The sequence below is a fragment of the Lepus europaeus genome, unplaced genomic scaffold, assembly GCF_033115175.1.
Source record: "Lepus europaeus isolate LE1 unplaced genomic scaffold, mLepTim1.pri SCAFFOLD_34, whole genome shotgun sequence".
NCBI classification, from domain to species: domain Eukaryota; kingdom Metazoa; phylum Chordata; class Mammalia; order Lagomorpha; family Leporidae; genus Lepus; species Lepus europaeus.
The window spans coordinates 46,872-66,910 of NW_026909213.1; the positions used below are offsets into that span (position 1 = coordinate 46,872).

The window sequence follows — 20,039 nt, forward strand, 5'->3', positions numbered from 1 at the left end:
TTCTAGGTGGTGCACAGCATGGAATTAAATAACACTAAATCACAGTGACAATGCTGTTCCCCTCACAGTGTTCTTTTAGCCTTTGCTTAAGCCATAGGGAGAATCTTGGCTGGGTGCTGGATAGGATCTCATTCACTGCCACGAACAGCAGGCCTCTTAGATTCAGAACCTGCAGAGGCACCAGCATTGAGCTAGAATCATATATTCTTTATGTTAATTTCTCATTTATTTTGTGTTTATATTTTATTTATGGCAAACTGATACTGGTTACTGGTTTTCAACTTGGAGTGTGACATTTCTTTCTTTCTTTCTTTTTTTTTGACAGGCAGAGTTAGACAGTGAGAGAGAGAGAGAGAGAGAGAGAGAGAGAGAGATAAAGGTCTTCCTTTTTCCTTTGGTTCACCCCCCAAGTAGCTGCTATGGCTGGCGTGTTGCGGCCGGCACACTGTGCCGATCCGAAGCCAGGAGCCAGATGCTTCCTCCTGGTCTCCCATTTGGGTGCAGGGTCCAAGGACCTGGGACATCTTCCACTGCACTCCAGGGCCACAGCAGAGAGCTGGACAGGAAGAGGAGCAACTGGGACAGAATCCAGAGCCCCAACTGGGACTAAAACCCAGGGTGCTGGTGCCGCAGGCAGAGGATTAGCCTAGTGATCCGCGGCACTGGCTGTGACATTTCTTTTTAAAATACTTTTAAAATTTAACCAATTACATAAAAGTCTATGTAGTACTTAAGTAACTAAAATTCGGGAAACTGGCTCCAGTCTAGTGAATCCAAGTTTTTAAGTGCCTTTAAAACAAATGACCAGCATGGTCTAGAAGGAAACATATGTCACTATATTTGCAATATTTGTGATGTTTCACAGATGAGCTCACTACAGCCTCCTCTTAGACAAGATTCAAGTAAAAATATAAAAGAAAAAGAGTCAATCCATACCATCCCAGACTGTACAAGCTCTTGGTACCCTTATGTGTACAAATAATCTGATATCTAGCAGTCATTTGTTGAAAACATGAACGTCCCAATTTCTGCAGTGTCTTTTCATTTGGTGTGTACTAATGCCTCACAAAGGCAAACTCAGGTTGTGGCACACCTGCTCGGTCCTCAGGGCAGGTTCCAAACTTTTTTTTTTGGCACAAATGCTTCAGCAAGGATTCAGTTGGCATCTGACTGTGCTTCCTGTTCCCATCTGCAGAGACAGGCCTCTGCCTCAGGGCTAGTGATCCATGGGGGCCGGGCAGAGCTTTTCCAGGTCTTTCTTGCTCTCAGCATGCCATGCTAATTGAAGAACTGGATTAGGGGAGAAACAGAGCAGAGCTTCCCCTTAGCAGTGAGCAGCTTCTCCATCAGAGTGGCAGGCGGGATGTGCTCACTCCTCTCCCCTAGGGCCAAAGCAATAGGTCTGAAGGGAGGGGTCAGATGTCATGATCCAGAGCCTTGCCCTGGGCTTGCCTGAGCCAGATCTGCAGGGTAACAAATGCGCCCATGGTCACCTGAAAGAAAAGCTGCCAGAGGTTGTACAGTCCACACAGATGCATGATGCACAGCCAGATCAAGCCAAAAGTCAGGAACGAGTTGATCACCAGCTGGTGTAGTACACAAGTAAATAACACTGTTCAAAATAGAAGAACAAAATATGATTGATTAGGCTGCAGGAAAACAGACAGCTGTTTCTAACAGAAAAGCAGAACTGGCCAGAGAGTAAGACTCTGATAAGGGAGTAAGGGTATTTTTCATCTGGTTACAATATACCGTATCTAAGACACCCAGCTATGAGGGCTACATGGCTTGAAAGGGAATGAGATTCTTCCTCATACATTGTCCACCTTTGAAAGCACTTTGCATCCCATTTGAAATGGAGGTACAAGGGGTGACTCCCTTGCAAACAGGCTGTGTAACCGCTGAGGGCACAGGCACCTGACTAAGCAGCATTCCTGGGTCTGAGAAGGTCCCATGCACACCTGACCAAGGCTCACCCAGGCTGCTCAGGACAATGCAACTCACAGAACCTCAGGCTGCATGTCAATAAAATCAACAAAATCGTACTGGTCCCCACTGGGTGCAAGGACCAACACTAGGAAAGCATGAGGGAACTTCTGAGGGAGAATTCATCCAGTGAAGGTGGACGGAGGCCCTCAACTGGCTGCTGTGAGAAAAAGTGCTCACTCACACACAGCTTACATTCTAGTGAGGTGGATTATAAACAGACTTTAAATACAGTACTCAAACAGCCATGTCATGGAAAAGATAAAGCAAGGAAGAGAGTATGTGAGACGGGCGAGTGCTCCCTGGCATGCACCCTTGCTGCCTTCATGTTTTCCACAACATTCTCTACACACGTGAACAACACGCTCACTGCTGCTGTCATGTACAGCCTTCCAAGGAAATCTAAGTTTCATTCGGGATGACACTTTTACTGCTTCACTGCTCAGGACAGGTCTCAGGACATAACAAGTGCTCCATGATGGAAGATGGAGCTTTTTCTAGACCGTGTCTCAAAGTCACAGCCTGGTAATGGAGGGTTAAATGTGATCACAAAGTCCTAAGAAGGACGCATGGATTGGTGTCAGATTGTATCCAGGGTTCATAAAGGGAATGATGCTAGTGTGCTGTTAAGTGTGTTTAGTTCTTACACAAATTAGGACTTTGCTTATTTAAAAAGAGGACTGCTATCCAAGCAAAATGAATCATAAGATTTTATCTGAATGACTTTCACTGAAGAAGGCTGAAAAAAAAAACTTTTCCTTTGAAATTTTAGATTCAGGAAAAAAATACAAAAACAGTAGAGTTCCTGCATTCCCTTCACCTTGTTCCCCTTGGTGTTATCCTTTTACATAACTGCAGTGAAATTATCAGAAATGAGCACTGACCCAAGTTTTATTTGCATTTTGCCAGATGTCCCACTAGGGTCTCTTTTCTGATCCAGAATCCAATCCGGGATACTTGCTTTTGGTGGTCAAGTCTCATCTAATCTGTTACAGTCCCTCAGTTTTTTTTCCTACAACCTTAATAGTCTTTAAAAATATTATTTATATTGTGGAATGTCCCTTAATTTGGGTGCATCCAGTATTTTCTGAGGAATACCACCGAGGTGACAGGGAATGTGTCTAATCACTAGTGGAATTTACCTTGATCACTTGGTAAGGCCGTGTCTGCCCTGTGAAGTCACCATTATTCCCCCTGTGACTATGAGCATCTTGTAAATGTGTGTGGGGGGGTGTAGGGAGGGATGAGATTTATGCAAACACCTTATTATATTTTAGCCCAGTAATTTTAGTACCTATTGGTGATCTCTACAATAATCACTACTGTGTTGATTTTGCATTTCCATTCTTTTATTAATCAGAATTCTACTGTAAAAAGGAGCCAGCAGGGGCTGGTGCTGGGCATAGTAGGTTAAGTCTCTGCCTGTGGTGCTGGCATCCCAAATGGGTGCCGATTCGAGTTTCAGCTGCTTCACTTCCAGTCCAACTCTCTGCTAATGGCTTGGAAAAGCAATAGAAGATAGCTCAATTGTTTTTGGGACCCTGCACCAATGTGGGAGGGCCAGAGGAAGCTCTTGGCTCCTGGCTTTGGATTGGCGCAGCTCCAGCAGTGGATAGAAAACCTTTCTCTATCTATAAATCTGCCTCTCAAATAAATAAATCTTTTTAAAAAAATGATATGATATTAAATGATTATGATATTTAAAATTGATATTTAATTCATGTTTTTGAAAGTTTTATAAAATATTTATTTTATTTATTTGAAAGATAGAGTTATAGAGTGAGGTAGAGACAGAGAAAGAGGTCTTCCATCCTCTGGTTTACACTCCAGATGGCTGCAACAGCTGCAGCTGTGCCAATCTGAAGCCAAAAGCCAGAAGCTTTTTCCAGTCTCCCATATGGATACAGGGGCCCAAGGACTTGGGCCATCTTCTAGTTTTCCCAGGCCATAGCAGAGCTGGATCAGAAGAGAGCAGCTGGGTCTCTAACAAATGGTCTTGGAGCTGCTTAAAGTCAAGGGCTGTGGAGGCCATTTGCACTACATAGGTTTGTTTGCCAACATTTTTGTAAAACAAGCTGGTCTCAGCAGCATTGAAAACCTGCTCTCCAACATAGCCCTCTTCATGTATAACACCCAGCAGATTTTTTAAAATTCTTCTGCAGCCTCTTGGTCTGCAGAACCATCCTTGCTTACAAGTTTAAAATTGTTCATGCTATACTGTCTTTTGAAATGTGCCAGCAAGCCTGCACTAGCTGAGAAGGGCTTCATGTGCTCTTGATATGAGTAACGTGGCTGTAGATCTCTTTGGCTTTCATCCTCATGACAATGCTGTCTACTGTACTTTTTTATTGGTCAGCATCTCATGAAGCCACAAATTCCATTGTTTTTCCATCTTCTCCATAGCTTCATGACGCACTATAGGTGTGACTGTAGCACTGTCTAGAGTGGCCTCACATACAGGTTGACAGATCTCCTCCTCCTTTTTCTGGATGTATCTTATTGTTGACTAATTAACATGGAACTCACAGCCATCAGCACTGATCTAACACACATATTTCCTCTGTTAGGCACATCACAACCTTCTTGCATTTGGGGCCACTAGACAGCACTTCAGCACTACGTTTGGGGACCATTGAACACAGCAAAGTCATCAACAAAACGTTCAGACATGTGAAGAACACAACACTAGATACACTAAGGAAAGCACATGTGTTTACAGAGAGGTTAAACAAGAAAACAGAGCATGGCCTTGTCCCAAGGTCAGCTGGGCATGTGCATGTAAAGCAGTTCAAGTTTTAGCAGCCAGGTGAGGTCACAAATATGGAAGCTGTGAATGATGACTGCATTTGTGTGGGTACCTTGCAAAATGACATCATGCGTAAGAGCAGATTACATTAGGATGCGGTTCTATGGGGGAAGTGGAATGAAAATGAGTTAAAAAATATGAATTTTGAAGAAGAGTTTGTTTATAAAATTTTTAGTTAGAGGCTAGGTATTACATATATTTTGTTTAGATTCCATTGGGTGTTTAAAATAAAAAGATGTAATTTTTATTTTAAAACGTCATTATGTGAATGAAATTAAATTTGCAACTATGTAAAGCCATGGTGAAAAAGTTCTGGTTTGAGCTACGTGTCTGGTACATAATTTTTGAGAACAGCCACATGGGCCAGGAGGCAGCTCATCCCACTGATCAGAAATCCACTCTGTTTGGAGGGAGACATGTCAGCACTGTGTTCTAAGAACTGTTCAACTTTGGGTTGTGGGGGAGAAGCAGCTTCAATCCGAGATAGCCCTGGTATCTCCGAACACCAGGTTTTGGTGTGGGATTCTCGGCGAACCACAAGGTTTGGAGATGGACCCGCAGTATTCCTGAGAGGCCTGGCGGAATCTCGCTATTTCCCCCTACTGGACAGAACGGCCAAATACACCGCGACCGTTCCCAAGTGCCACAGTTCTGGGATGCCTTACGCCTAGTGTCCTCCCATAGCAGTTCGGGAAATTTCTTTGTAACAGGGTACACAGCCTTCAGCCTCCCCTCATCTCCTGGGCTTCTCCTCAGGTGGTCCCCGGTTCCTCGGTTTCCGTGGGCAAGGCCGGCACCTGCTCACGCCTGCAGCCCTGCACGCACGCTCGGGCCATAGCCGGCTGTTTTACCATTCGTGGGGCACAGGACCGGTGCTGGGGAAGACAACGGCCACGAGCTCCAATCCCGAAGTGCAGAGTTCACGTGCTCATCCCGCAAAGCCACAGCGTTAGGAGGGCCCCACTGTGGGCGCGGCGGGTCCGGGCCTAGGCCTTCACGAGATGCCCAAGTAGCCTAGGCCGAGCTCTCGGGAACCGTCGGGGCCGGGCGGCGTCCGCCTGGGTGAGGCCCAGGTCCCCTCTCGGGGCGGAGGTGGTGGCTGCTCATGCGGAGCTGTGTCTGCAGGCCGATGATCGGGCGCCAAGAGGAGGCGGCTGCGCGTGCTCCCGGCCCTGCGGCCTGCGGGGCGAGGCTGGGGTCCAGTTCCGGGGCCGCGACCAGGGACCCTGTCGAGCCAGGCAGGCGGTGTCTGCGTGGCGCTGACCCGCGCCGGCAGGAAAAGGCTGTGTGCGTGGACTGCTGAAAGGTTTTTAAAAGTCTTACCCCAAAGATTGCTTACTAACTATAAAAAATTATATACCTTTGCATTGGAGAGATCTGAGAGCCATCACTTTAAGCATGATCAAACCAGGTTACTGCGTGTTTTCTGAGCGATGTAAGCGGGCACACACATACTCCACTATACAGTACCACCATCAAAATCTTTAACCTTGCTCTAATCATGATCAAGGCAAAACTAGACTGTGGGACATGTGGTAAGGGACATGCAGAACTCTTGAAAGATTTGCAGGTAGTGAAAGATCAAAACAAAATGACAAGAAAATAACTGGGAGACTGTAGTACAGAGAAAAGATATGCCTCACCAAATTGCATACTCCTAGGTCAGGGGACACTAGCAGTAAAGAACATTTTGCAGGCAACTGAAGTAATGTGAATATGATTTCTATATTAAATAATAACTATCAATGTTAAATGTCTTGAAGGTGATACTTCAAGGTTATACTGACAGATGTTTTTGATCTTAGTATTTGGAAGTAAAATTCCATGATGTCCACACTTTGTTTCTGTAGATACAGAGCAGACATTTGCCTATTCTACCTGCTATGTCCAGTTGAGCACCCTGGATGTGATGTAAGACAAGCACAGGAAGACTGCTTGGTGGAGAGGGGAGGGGGACAAGCTGAGGGCCTTGAGACCCAAGGAACAACACAGTGCTGACTTCTGCAGGCTTCCTCTGTGCTTCATACATCCTGATGTGGAGCTGAAGAAACTGGCAACTAGAAATACCAAGGGATGCAGAACTCCCCCTGCTCTCCCAAAAAAGGAAAAAATTCAAAAGATCAAGAAATGTGAACCTCAGCAAGGCAGAAAACTTTTAATCAACAACCATACCCCAGCCAAACATCATCCTATTCACAACCACACAGAACACTGAAAAGAGGCATCCCACACCTCGCTTCACGTGGCTTCAGAACAGGCAAGCAGGAAGGCAGGATTTTCCTTCTCACTGGATGGGTACCCACCCCATCCCCTCCTCCCTCAGTGACATCAGTGGAAATCATGTCCGGCATGGACATTTACCTCTGTCCATCAGTAACAAAGCAATGGACTTCTCATCAGCAACAAGACAGCGGATTTCCCATCAGAACCTGTAGAGGCTGGAAACAAGTGGAAGAGCTCTCGAGAGCTAAAAGAAAAGAGCTATCAACCCAGAATCTTATATCCAACAAGAACATCCTTTAGGAACAAAGGGACAATAAAAAACATTCTCAGATAAGAGGAGGCTGAGAGAATTTGCTGCCAAGGGATGTGCTATGGTTTGGACCTTAGCTTAGGTGTTCTGGAAAGGTCCATGTGTAAGACATGGCTTTCAGAGTCTTAGGTTAATGGTCCAAAGAGGGTGGAAACTTGATTCAATTATGGTGTTTAGAAGTGGGGCCTTCAGAAGTGATCTTATTGGACCAGGTTGTTGGGGCAGGGTCTCCATGACTGAATCATGGTGACTACATAAAGACAGACCCAGCCAGATATGTGTTCTTTCTAGCCATGTGATACCTGGGGACAGTACCAGCAAGAATGCCATCACCAGATGCCAAACCAACAGGGACACCTGATTTTGGCCTGTGAAATCTCCAAGACCATGAGCCAAAATAAACCTCCTTCCCTCTTAAGTAGCTTGTCTTCAGTATTTTGTTGCAATCATAAAAAGTCGACTAATACAGAATAGATGAAGGAAGCTCTCTAGACACTAAGGAAGCAATAAATAGAAGGACTCTTGGAACACTGAGAAAGAAAGAACATGGCAAGCAAAAATATGTTTAAGTATGATAGCCTTTCCTTTTCCTTTTGAATTTTCTCAATTCTGTCTAATGGTTGAAGCAAAAGTTGCTATAAGATTGTCTGATGTGGCTTCAAAATATATGTAGATGAAATATTTAAGGCAATGATAAATAGGTGAAGGCAAAATGACATCTATGGAGGTAAAATGTCTACCTTCCTTTCATTAGAACTGATAAATTATGACAAAAGGGGACTGTGATAAACAACCACCTAAAAAGCTATAGAGATGCCCTCAAAGACATAACAGGTATGTTGAAATATTAAACAAAATGTTTAAGTAATCCACACATGGGAAGATGGGAAAGAAACAGAAAAACAAAAGGTAAACCCTAACATCCATAATTATTATAAATGTCATTGATCTGAATACAGCAATCAAAACACAGATATGGGCAGAGTGGGTTAAAACCATGAATGAGCTCTGCTAACACATACACACTGTAAATGTCATAACTCACTTTAAATGATACAGCAAGTCAAAAGTAAGAGGATGGAACAAGATATATCACACATGCATTAATCAAAATAAAGCAAGGTATATTAATATCAAATAAATAGAAAAACATTTCAAAGCAAAGAAAATAACCAGAGACAGGGAAATTAGACAATGACAAATGGGTCAATCCACCAAGATGATGCAGCAATCTTAAATGTGTATGAACCAAAAAACTTAGCTGAAAAATATGTGAAGCAAAATTAGAACTGAAATGAGAAACAGAAAAACCCACATTTCAATACTTTTCTCTAAACAAGATCAGAAAATCAATAATATTAAAAACAACAAAAAAAATCTATGAAACCAAAAGCTGGTTCTCTGAAAAGATAGATAAAATTAACAAGTAAGATTGACAACAAAAAAGAGAAAACAGAAACAACCAGTATCATAAAGGAATCAGGGTGTCACTACAGACTGTGTAGACATCAAAAGGGTGGTGAGAGAACACTACAACCAACTCTACACACATAAGTGTGTCAACATATTGAAACAGATCACTTCCTCAAAAACCACAGCTGTCATAATTTACCCAATATGACACAGAAAATTTGGACAGCCCCATAACTACTAAGGAAATTGAATTTAAGACTTAATACAAAAGCTACAGTAATTAAGACTGTGGGAGGCTGTCACTGTGCTGCAGTGGGTTAAAGCCCCAGCCTGCAGCACTGGCATCCCATATGGGTGCCGGTTTGAATCCAGCTGCTCCTCTTCTGATCCAGCTCCCTGCTAACATGCCTGGGAAAAGCATCGGATGATGGCCCAAGTCCTTGGGCCCCTACACCCATGTGGAAGACCAGGAATAAGTGCCTGGATGCTGGCTTCAGATTGGCTCAGCTCTGGCCATTGTTGATATCTGGGGAGTGAGCCAGCAGGTGGAAGACCTCTCTCTCTGTCTGTCTCTACCTCCCTCTGTAACTCTTTCAAATAAATTTAAAAAACCTGCAGTTCTCATGAAGTGATAGGCATTCAATCAATGGAACAGAATACAGAATCACAGAACAGTACCACACAAATATGCCCATTCAGTTTTTTGGCAAAGGTGTGAAAGCAATTAAATGGTGGAAAAAATAGCCATTTCAACAAATAGTGCCATCTGTAGGAAAAAAAAACACCTAAGAGAACTAAATCTCTCTCATAGTATATAAAAATTAAATCAAAATGGATCAAGAGCTTAAATGTAGAACCTAAAATGACAAAACCTCTTCTGGCCTTGGAAATGTGAGTACTAGTCTCTATGTCATCCAAGTGCAAAAATCTTTCCTCCGTAAGTCTTGCATCTCCTAGCTTCCATTTCCATGAGTCTTCTTAAGTGCTATTTTTCCTCCTCAGTGCCATTACCATAGTTTTAGGCCCTCAGTACTTTCTGCCCACAGTAACAGAATCATCTCCCAGTGAAATTTCTTGAGTCCAATCTTTGTTCTTGGTACCCACCCTATTTATTACTGCAGGATTAAGCACCATAAAATATTGCTTTTTCTATATCCAAAAACTTTCCCCAAGGTATAAAACCATTAGCCTAGAAGTAGCCTTATTGCCATAAGGCAGATGGTGCCCCCCACTGAAGCCCAGGCACAGAAAGAAGGTTAAAACTGGGACAGGCATCACCATTTGTGATGCCCATATCCCACGTCAAACTAACAGTTGTTGAGTCCCAGCTATTGCACTTTTGGTACAGCTCCCTGCTGACACATCTGGGAAACAGCAGTACTTAAGTTCCTACCACCCATGTGGGAGACCCAGAAGGAGTTCCTGGCTCCTGGTCTTGTCCTGGTCCAGTCCTGGCTGCCATGGCCATTTGGGGAGTCAATCAATGGATAGATCAATATTTTCTCTTTCTCCTCTCCTCCTCTCTTCTCCCTCTCCTCTTTTCTCTCCTCCCCAATCTCCTCTCTCTCTACTTTATAGATAAATAAATCTTTTTTTTAAAACTGCAACAACAACAATAAAAAGGTTAACATCAAGTTCCCTGAGATTTATGTCTACTCAAAATGGAGATATAAGCCATAAAGTTAACAGAGGCCCAAATTACAAGAAAGGCAAAGAACTCAGACATTCTTCTTATTTAAAATGTACAAGCAGTGGATATTGCTGTGATACAGCGAATTAAGTTGGTGTTTGGGATGCCTGCATCCCATACTGGTGTGATGGCTGGAGTCCCAGATACTCTGATCCAAATGTAGCTCCCAACTAATACACCCAGGAGGCAGCAGATGATTGCTAAGCTGCCTCGGCCCCTACAACCCATGTGGGAGATTTAGATGAAGTTCTGGGCTCCTGCCTTCAGCCTGTTGTGGGCACTTGGGGAATGAACCATTGGATGGAAGACCTCTCTGTCTGTCTCTCCCTCTCTTTCTGTGTGTTACTCTGCTTTTCAAACTAATATATACATCTTTTAAATGTACAAGTAATTATTAAAATTTATACCTGAAACAATCAACAATAAGGAAGTGTTCTTACAAATGAGAGACCACCTACCTGGTAAAGGCAGGCTGCTGTTCCAAGGAAAAATGCAATGATGTAATTAAAATTCTCACCATCACCCTGTAAATGCAAACATAAAAGCTGACTTTTTTCTTAGTAGATATCTATTTCCAAAACAATTAATCAGAACTGGCTATAACAATGTTTATGCATTCAAAATTTCTACAAAGCAGTACATAAATATTCTCAAGTCCTAAAATAGAAACAAAAATATGTCATTTGACCCAAGAAATATGAGGCAGAGGAAGACTACAGTGCTCCTCTATGTCAGTTTCATTTCACCGAAGATGAAAACCACTGAGGAAACATCTCCAAGTCATGTAAAGCCTCTCTTCTTCCTGCTAAAGAAAACAAATAAAGATGCACACCCACCAATGGCCAACAAATGTGTTCCTGTTCACTGGGGTCACTTATGTCAAATAAAAATGGAAAACCTTTACTACCTAGTAAGCACCTGACTGAAGTCTCCAATAAAGTATGATTAATTCGGGGCCAGTATTAAGGCACAGCAGGTTAAGCCACCACCTCACTGCAGCATCACATATGGTGCTGGTTGGAGTTCTTGTTGCTCCACTTCCAATCTAGCTCCCTTCTAATGAGTCTGGGAAAGCAGAGGAAGATGGCCCAAGTATTTGGGCCCCTGTACTCACATGGGAGATGGTGAAGAGGTTCTTGCCTTCTGGCTTCAGCCTGGCCCAGCTCTGGCTGTAGCAGCCACTTGGGGAGTGAACCAGCACATGGAAGCTCTCTTTCTCTGTAACTATGCCTTTCAAATAAATAAATGCATCTTTAAAAAGTTTGAATAATTTGACACAGTTTTTGGGAAAAATAACCTGATAACTAAAAAGCTACTGTCTACCAGAGTATGCTTAATGTATGCTATGGTAAAGAAACAGTCCATCCAGAGGGAAAACAGATGGTGAACAGAGTATTTCTCTGAAAACTAACAGACACATGTAACAACCCATGCTTTCCTACTCCCTTTCAGTTCCTGTTAAATATCTACATTCATCAGCTTCTAATGTATTCAAGAAGTAGAACATAAAGTTCAGGCAGTAGTATTACATTTTTTTCTGCCAGGTATGAACATTAAATTTGGTCCTTATCTTAGAAAAAAATCTCTTACACAATGAATACTTCTACAAGACACATGAGTATCATTCTTGAAAAGTTTGTATAACAGCATAAGAAGAAAATTCCCTTTGCACTGTTATTGGGCAGCAGAATTTGTATGGAAGGCAGAAGTGGAGTGCTTATTGCAATGAGGAACCATCAGCTGGCTGGCTTCCTGGGGTAGTTATACTCCAGAGGTAGGCTAGGTCAACATGCGATATTCCCACTTTAACAACTCTAAGACTTTACATACATTCTGCCTGATTATTTGCTGTAGTCCTTTTTTATATTTCTTTATTTATTTGAGAGGTAGAGTTACAGACAGTGAAAGGGAGAGACAGAGAGAAAGGAGTTCCTTCCATTGGGTCACTCCCCAAATGGCCGCAATGGCCAGAGCTGCACAGATCCAAAGGCAGGAGCCAGGTGCTTCCTCCTGATCTCCCACATGGGTGCAGGGACCCAAGCACTTGGGTCATCTTACATTACTTTCCCATGCCATAGCAGAGAGCTGGATTGGAAATGAGCAGCTGGGACTAGAACCAGTGCCCATATGAGATGCTGGTGGTGCAGGTGGAGGGCTAGCCTACTGTGCCATGGCGCCGGCCCCTGTAGTTCTTTATTTTTAAAATGACCCATTTTTTCTCATTATAAAAGTTCATGTCCATTGCAGAGAATTTGTTAAATATAGATTACACAAAGAAGAAATTCATATATTCCATAAATACCACAACTCTGAGAACTGGGGCTTTTTCATGTATTTCTTTCTGATGTTTGTGTGTGTGCGTGTGTGTGTGCTGCTTTGTATTTCACATACTATCATAAATACTTCCCCAAGACAATAAATATTCCTCAACCACAGAATCTATAATGATTGTATGGCTTTTCATTGTGGGGCTACCTCACAATTTAATTAGTGTCCTACAATTGGACATTCTATTCTTTCTAAATTGTGTTATCATTTTATAACTTTCTTCATTGCTTAGGGAACACTTGAGTACACATTTCTAAAGTCAGCGAGTCCTAGGTTCATGTCTTTACTTACAAGCTATATGATTTTACACCATTTATTTAATTATAATTTCTTCTGTAAAAATATGTTGTCAAGATGAAAAGAAATAGCATTTATTTGCACATACATATGAGAGGACTTGAAAAAGTCTGAGGAAAATGGAATGCTCTAGGTTTCTCACATAGGTGGCATGGACCCAACTACTTGAACCATCACTGCTGCCTCCCAGGGTCTGCATCAAAGATGAAAATATTAAGGGGGAGTGGAGGAATGAAGCTGGAATTGGGAGCCAGAGATGAGAACTAAACCCAGGCACTCTGATGTGGGATGCAGGCATCCCAACAGGTGACTTCATCGCTAGATCAAGCATCCACCTTGCTACAAACCTTTTGAAGTACCTTTTCAAAATAGTACCTGGCACACAATAAGTACTCAAACACAGGTCCTACTTTCTCCCTGGGATAGGTGTCTGTATCACTTATCTGATGGACTGTCTTCAGTTTTGCTAAATCCCCTAATATCTTATTTTTAATTTTTTTTATTTGATAGGTAGAGTTATAGACAGTGAGAGAGAGAGAGAGAGAGAGAGAGAGACAGAAAGAAAGGTCTTCCTTCCATTGGTTCACCTACCCTAAATGGCTGCTATGGCTGGAGCTATGTGATCTGAAGCCAGGAGCCAAGTGCTTCCTCCCGGTCTCCCATGTGGGTGCAGGGGCCCAAGCACTTGGGCCATCCTCCACCGCCTTCCCAAGCCACAGCAGAGAGCTGGACTGGAAACGGTGCAACTGAGACTAGAACCAGCGCCCATATGGGATGCCGGCACCACAGGCAGAGGATTAACCAAGTGAGCCATGGCACCGGCCCCATACTTATCTTCTTAATTGTCTTCTTCATTAGATACTAATCTTTCTTTATGTGAGACACGCACACACACATACACACACATACACACACAGGGGTTAGGGGGAGGAGAGACAAAGACAGATCTACAGAGAGCTCTCACCCACTGGTTCACTTTCTAAATGCCCACAACTGCCCAATCAGGGCCATTGCCAAAGCTGGGACAAAGTGTTGGACCTCTCAGTTGCAGAGATGCCCACTTGCTCGGGAGGACGCCCAAAGATCCAGACTCCAGACCAGTTGATGCAAAAAGCACGAGGTTTTTATTGAACGTTTGCGCAAACGGGCCCCCACCTCAGGCAGTGAGGAGCCCTGAGCGGCAGTTTCACACAGGTTATATAGGCAACGAATTAGCATATTCCTAATGTGCATGCATAGGATTGGTCAGTTCAGAGGGACCATTAGCATATGGAATGCAGAGGTGGCACGGGATTGGCTGGTTTGGAGGGACAATTAGCATACCGGAGAGTGCTGAGGAGAGTGCTGAGGAGAGTGCTGAGGAGAGTGCTGAGGAGAGTGCTGAGGGACTCTCCGAAAGGGAGTGGCAGCTCTGCTCTGGGCATGCCTAGAGGTTCTCTGAAGGGGATTGACTTTTCCTTCCCAGAGAACGTCCTGCCCGCTGGACTCTGGGGAACATCTAACCTCTTAAGAAGCCCCTGATATTTGCCCAGGCCTAGTTTCTTGTCCCTCTCCCTCATAAGGGTCCTTCATTCCCTCCTTTTCTTTTTGGACAGATTTTAATCCTAAAATCTATTGGACCTCGGAGGTCTTTAAAACTTGACACTGGTACTGTTGAGTCAGCACCAGGGTTTGGACAAGGAAAAGCCTCTGTAGTGCCATTCCAGGTCCTGGGGACCACGAGGCCCTCGTAATAAGGTGGACCTGGGGCTAGGCATAGCCAGCAGGACTTGGTCAGCTCCGGATTGGTCTGGTTGAGGGCCAGAAAGGCCCCTGTCAAAAGGTTAAACAGCCGCTGTCCGGTTGTACGGGGGCTTGAAGCGTTTGGAGTTAAACTTGCCAAGCTAGGCGAAAGGGTGGCTGGCGGGAGGGGTGGCCTGGGGAGAGCCTGCCTCACTGGAGGGAGGGAACTCTGTTCTTGCTGGACTGGGTTGGGTCCCATGTTAACAATTGTGGAGCATGGGGATTGGAAAAACAATGGGGAAAGGCCAGGAACATCATAAATATTAAACAGTTTTTGAAAGTCTTAGCTTGAGTGGGTTCTGAGTGCGCTGGAGCTTCCATTTGGCTGGTCTATCCGGATCCTCGGGGCCCTGGGGAGGTGGTGCTCGCTTCACGTGTGAGGCGTGGACCCAAGCAGCGATTCCGTCGACCTTGAGAGCGGTAGGAGTTGTCAACAGCACAGTGAAGGGGCCTTTCCACCGGGGCTCTAGAGTCTTAGATTGGTGCCTTCGGACATACACAGCATCACCGATTTGGAAAGGATGTGGGATGGTTGTCGTCTCGGGTTGGTAGGCTGCTGCAAGAGGTTTCCAGACCTGGTTCTGGATGATCTGGAGCGCTCTCAACCGGGCCTGTAATTTAGGGGCATCGGCAACGGAGTCACTGGCAAGGTCAAGCAAGCCTGCTACTGGTGGGGGCCCTCCATAAAGGATTTCGTATGGTGTCAGCCCGCAATGAGAGGGCGTGTTTCGGACCCGGAACAACACCATAGGGAGGAGTTGGACCCAGTCTTTAACACCAGTCTCCAACTCTAATTTGGTCAAGGTCTCTTTAATTGTTCTGTTCATTCTTTCTACCTGTCCTGAACTTTGGGGTCTATAGGCACAGTGCAATTTCCAATTTATGCCTAATGCTTTGGCCACCAACTGACTTACCTGGGAGACAAACGCTGGGCCGTTGTCGGACCCGATTACCTTAGGCAAGCCGAACCGGGGGAAGATCTCCTCTATGATCTTCTTGACGACCACCCGGGCGGTTTCCCGTTTTGTGGGGAATGCCTCAGTCCATCCGGAGAAGGTGTCTACAAAAACTAGAAGATACTTATTCCCATAACTGCCCGGCCTTATCTCAGTGAAATCGACCTCCCAGTTGATTCCTGGTCGGTCTCCTCTTACCCTAGCTCCCTCCGGGAGCTTGAGGTGTCTGGCATTTACCTTGGCACACGGAACACAGGATTCAGTCACCTGCTGGACTAAAGAGTCAAGTCCGGGGATGTAATAAGACTGCCTATCTTCCTGTAAGGCTGCTTTTAGCTTTTTGTGTCCCAAATGAGTCCATTGATGGAGGCTGGTAATTATTTCTTTAGCCAATTGGTGTGGCAGGACTATTTTCTCTCCGAGCCTCCAAACCCTTATTTGTTCATCATACTCTGCACCGAGCCGCTGGATCGTATCTAAGTCTTGGTCCGAATAGAGGAAAGGTGGTTCCCTCGATACTTGGGTGGGCTCAGTTGTCTTTAACGGGAGCACCTGTTGGCTCAGGGCTGCCGCCCTAGTGGCCTCGTCTGCCATCCTGTTTCCCCTTGCTACGGGGTCGTCTCCTCGTTGGTGCCCGGGGCAATGGATTATACTCAACCTTTTGGGCAGGAACAGGGCCTGTAGAAGATCTAGGATTTCCTGCTTATTTTTAATGTCCTTGCCTGCCGAGGTTAAGAGGCCCCTTAGCCGGTATATCTCCCCATGTACATGGGCAGTGGCAAATGCATACCGACTGTCTGTGTAAATGTTGACCTTTTTGTCTTGTGCCAGTTTTAAAGCTTGAGTTAAGGCTATGAGCTCGGCTTTTTGAGCAGAAGTTCCAGGCTTTAAGGCACTTGACCAGATAACAGTTTTTCCATCCACCACCGTTGCCCCAGCCCTCCGCTCACCGTTCTGTAGAAAGCTGCTCCCATCCGTGAACCAGGTCATTTCGGCATCCGGCAGAGGCTGGTCGGTTAGGTCTTTTCGGGTGCCGTGGGCCTCAGCCAGGATTTGGTGACAGTTATGGATTACCTGGGCCTGGGGCCCCAGTTCCGGGAGCAGGGTGGCCGGGTTTAAAGAGGTGGCAGTCCCAAACCGGACCCGCTCTGAGTTTAATAACATAGTCTGGTAATGAGTTATCCGAGCATTTGAGAGCCACCGATCTGGTGGCTGTCGGATAACTGTCTCCACAGCATGAGGTGCCACTACGGTGAGAGGTTGGCCTAGAGTCAATTTGTCCGAGTCTTTCACCAGAACTGCCACGGCCGCTATCATGCGGAGGCACGGAGGCCAGCCGGCCGCTACATTGTCTAGTTTTTTTGAAAAGTATGCCACCGGCTTTTTCCAGGGTCCAAGCATTTGTGTTAGCACTCCCTTCGCCACTCCCTTGTTCTCATCCACGTATAATGTGAAAGGCTTGGTCATATCAGGGAGGCTCAGGGCTGGGGCTGACAATAGGGCCTTTTTTATGTTGTCAAATGCCCGCTGTTGCTCTTCTTTCCATTGAAAGGGAGCATTGGACTTCGTGAGGGGGTACAATGGGGCTGCCAGCTCCGCAAACCCAGGAATCCAAAGGCGGCAGAATCCCGCACTCCCGAGGAATTCCCGCATCTTTCTGGCATCGGTGGGGGGTGGAATTAGAGCAACCACCCTTTTTCGGCTCTCTGTCAGCCACCGTTGCCCTCCTTCTAGGAGGTAGCCTAGGTAGGCCACCTGTTTCTGACATATTTGGGCCTTTTTCGCGGAGGCTCGATAGCCCAATTCCCCCAGTCTCTGTAGCAGGGCCCTGGTACCTTTTAGGCAGTCCTGCTCAGTTTCAGCGGCAAGGAGGAGGTCGTCCACATATTGCAGGAGGACCAGGTCCGGATGGTTGACTCGGAAGTCGGCCAAATCTAGGTGCAGAGCTTCATCAAACAAGGTAGGCGAGTTTTTAAATCCTTGGGGCAACCTTGTCCAGGTGAGTTGTCCTGAAAACCCGGTCTCTGGGTCTTTCCACTCAAAAGCAAAGATGGATTGGCTCTGAGGGCTCAGTCTTAAACAAAAGAATGCATCTTTTAGATCTAACACAGTGTACCATACGTGGGTCGGAGGCAAGGTACTTAGCAGATTGTAGGGGTTGGGCACTGTGGGATGCATATCCTCCGTTCTCCTGTTAACCTCCCGCAAGTCCTGTACCGGGCGGTAGTCACCCGTACCAGGCTTCTTTACTGGTAGTAGGGGGGTGTTCCAAGGTGAACGACAAGGTTTTAAAATGCCTAGGTGTAATAGTCTCTGGATATGTGGCCGGATACCTTCCTTAGCTTCCTTGCCCATCGGATATTGACGAACTGACACGGGAATGGCCGTGGGCTTCAGATCTATGATCAAGGGAGGCCGGTTGACGGCCAGCCCTATTCCCGCAGTCTCTGCCCAGGCCTGAGGAAAATCTGTGAGCCACTTGGGGTCCAGGGGAGCCATGGTGGACGAGGGCCTCTCGAATAATCGGTGTTCGTCCTCCAAGCGTAGTGTTAATACCTGGAGGGGCCGCCCTCCTGAGTCTGTGATGGTAGCTCCTTTCTCATGGAAGTGAATTTGGGCTCCTACCTTCGAGAGTAGGTCCCTGCCCAGGAGGGGGTAGGGGCAGTCTGGCACTAGTAAGAACGAGTGTGTCACAAGTCCTGTACTTAACTGGACCTCTCGATTGGTTGTCCAGCAATATAACTTCCCTCCAGTTGTCCCCTGAACCCAGGAAGTCTTGGAGCTTAAAGGCCCTTTTTCTGAAGTCAGTACCGAGTGCTGGGCTCCCGTGTCAATCAGGAAGGTTACCGGTCTGCCCCCCACTTCAAGGGTTATCCTGGGCTCAGGGGGGGGGCTCCTGGCCCTGACTCACCTAGTCGTCTTCTTCCAGGGACAGGATTGGAACTGGTCTCTTCTTTGGTCCCTGTGTTTTCTTCGGGCAGTCTTTGACCCAGTGTCCTCTTTCTTTACAATAGGCACATTGATCTCTTTCCACCCGAGGCTTTCGTTTGTCTCCCAAGTCCCTATTCTGTCCTGGTCTACTCCTTTCTGTATCCTGCACTACGGTGGCCAAAATTCTACTAAGCTCTCGATTACGTCTTTTGTCTCTTTTGTCTTCCCTTTCCTCCTGCTCCTTGTGGATCCTTTCCTCCTTCTCCTCTCGGGTCTCCCTTTTGTTGTAAATCTTTTCTGCCTCCTTCATTAAATCTTGTATAGTATACCCCTGAAGCCCCTCTAGCCGCTGCAATTTATTGCGGATGTCCGGCGCTGACTGTCCTATAAAGGACATGATTACATCTCCCTGCCAGTCCTCTGCCAGGGGGTCAAACGGGGTGTACATACAGTAGGCTTCCATTAATCTTTCTAGGAAGCCTGCCGGCGTTTCCTCAGCCCCCTGCACTACTGCACGTACCTTGGCCAAATTGGTGGGGCGCTTTCCAGCCCCTCTGAGACCCGCAAGGAGAATCTGGCGGTAAAGACGAAGTCGCTCCCTACCAGCAACAGTGGTGTAGTCCCAATCAGGATGGGTTGAGGGAAACGCCTCCTCGATTTCGTTTGGCAGTAGGGTCGGTCGGCCATCTGCTCCAGGGACGTTTTTCCGTGCCTCAAGGTAGACACGCTGCTTTTCCTCAGTAGTGAGGAGGGTCTGCAAAAGCTGCTGACAATCATCCCAGGTGGGCTGATGAGTCAATAAAATTGACTCGATCAGCCCAGTCAGAGCCTGGGGGTCTTGAGAGAAAGAGGGGTTCCTGCGGGGCAGCAGGCTGGCCGGGAAGATAGGGTGGGGGAGTGTCAAAGAGCAGAAAGTCCTGATCAGTCGGAAGAACCGATGGCTTGTCAGGTTTTGGATCTCGAATCTCCTTCAGAGGGTATAGGGAGGAGGTTGGCACAACCGGGATAGGAGGAGGAGGTATCGGGGTCCATATGGGCTCCGTCGGGAAGGAGAAGGGTTCTATCCAGGGAGGGGGGTTACGTGAAAGATCCTCCCACGTGGTAATGTAGGGCACCTGATCAGGGTGTCCATTGGATCCTGGCTGAAAGACTCGCGCCTTAATCTGTAAAATAATATCGAGGTTAAAAGTGCCGTTCCTTGGCCAGCCGACCTCGAAGGCCGGCCACTCTGAGGAACAGAATTTTGCCCATTGTTTCCTTTTAACCTCCACTGAGAGGTGGCGCGTGCGTTCTCGAACGTCCTTCCAGTGATCTAGA

The 20,039-nt window shown here is 46.0% G+C and overlaps 1 protein-coding gene across 1 annotated transcript; it reads right to left on the reverse strand.

Annotated features, from left to right (window-relative positions):
- Window positions 1-14,835: 14,835 nt before the first annotated feature.
- LOC133754954 (uncharacterized) lies at window positions 14,836-19,554 on the reverse strand (the record flags this gene model as incomplete). Its single annotated transcript, XM_062185285.1, is given in 3 exon segments — window positions 14,836-15,446; window positions 15,789-18,708; window positions 18,710-19,554. Coding segments are annotated over 3 exon segments (4,113 nt in total), but the record flags the coding sequence as incomplete, so codon positions are not given.
- Window positions 19,555-20,039: the final 485 nt, after the last annotated feature.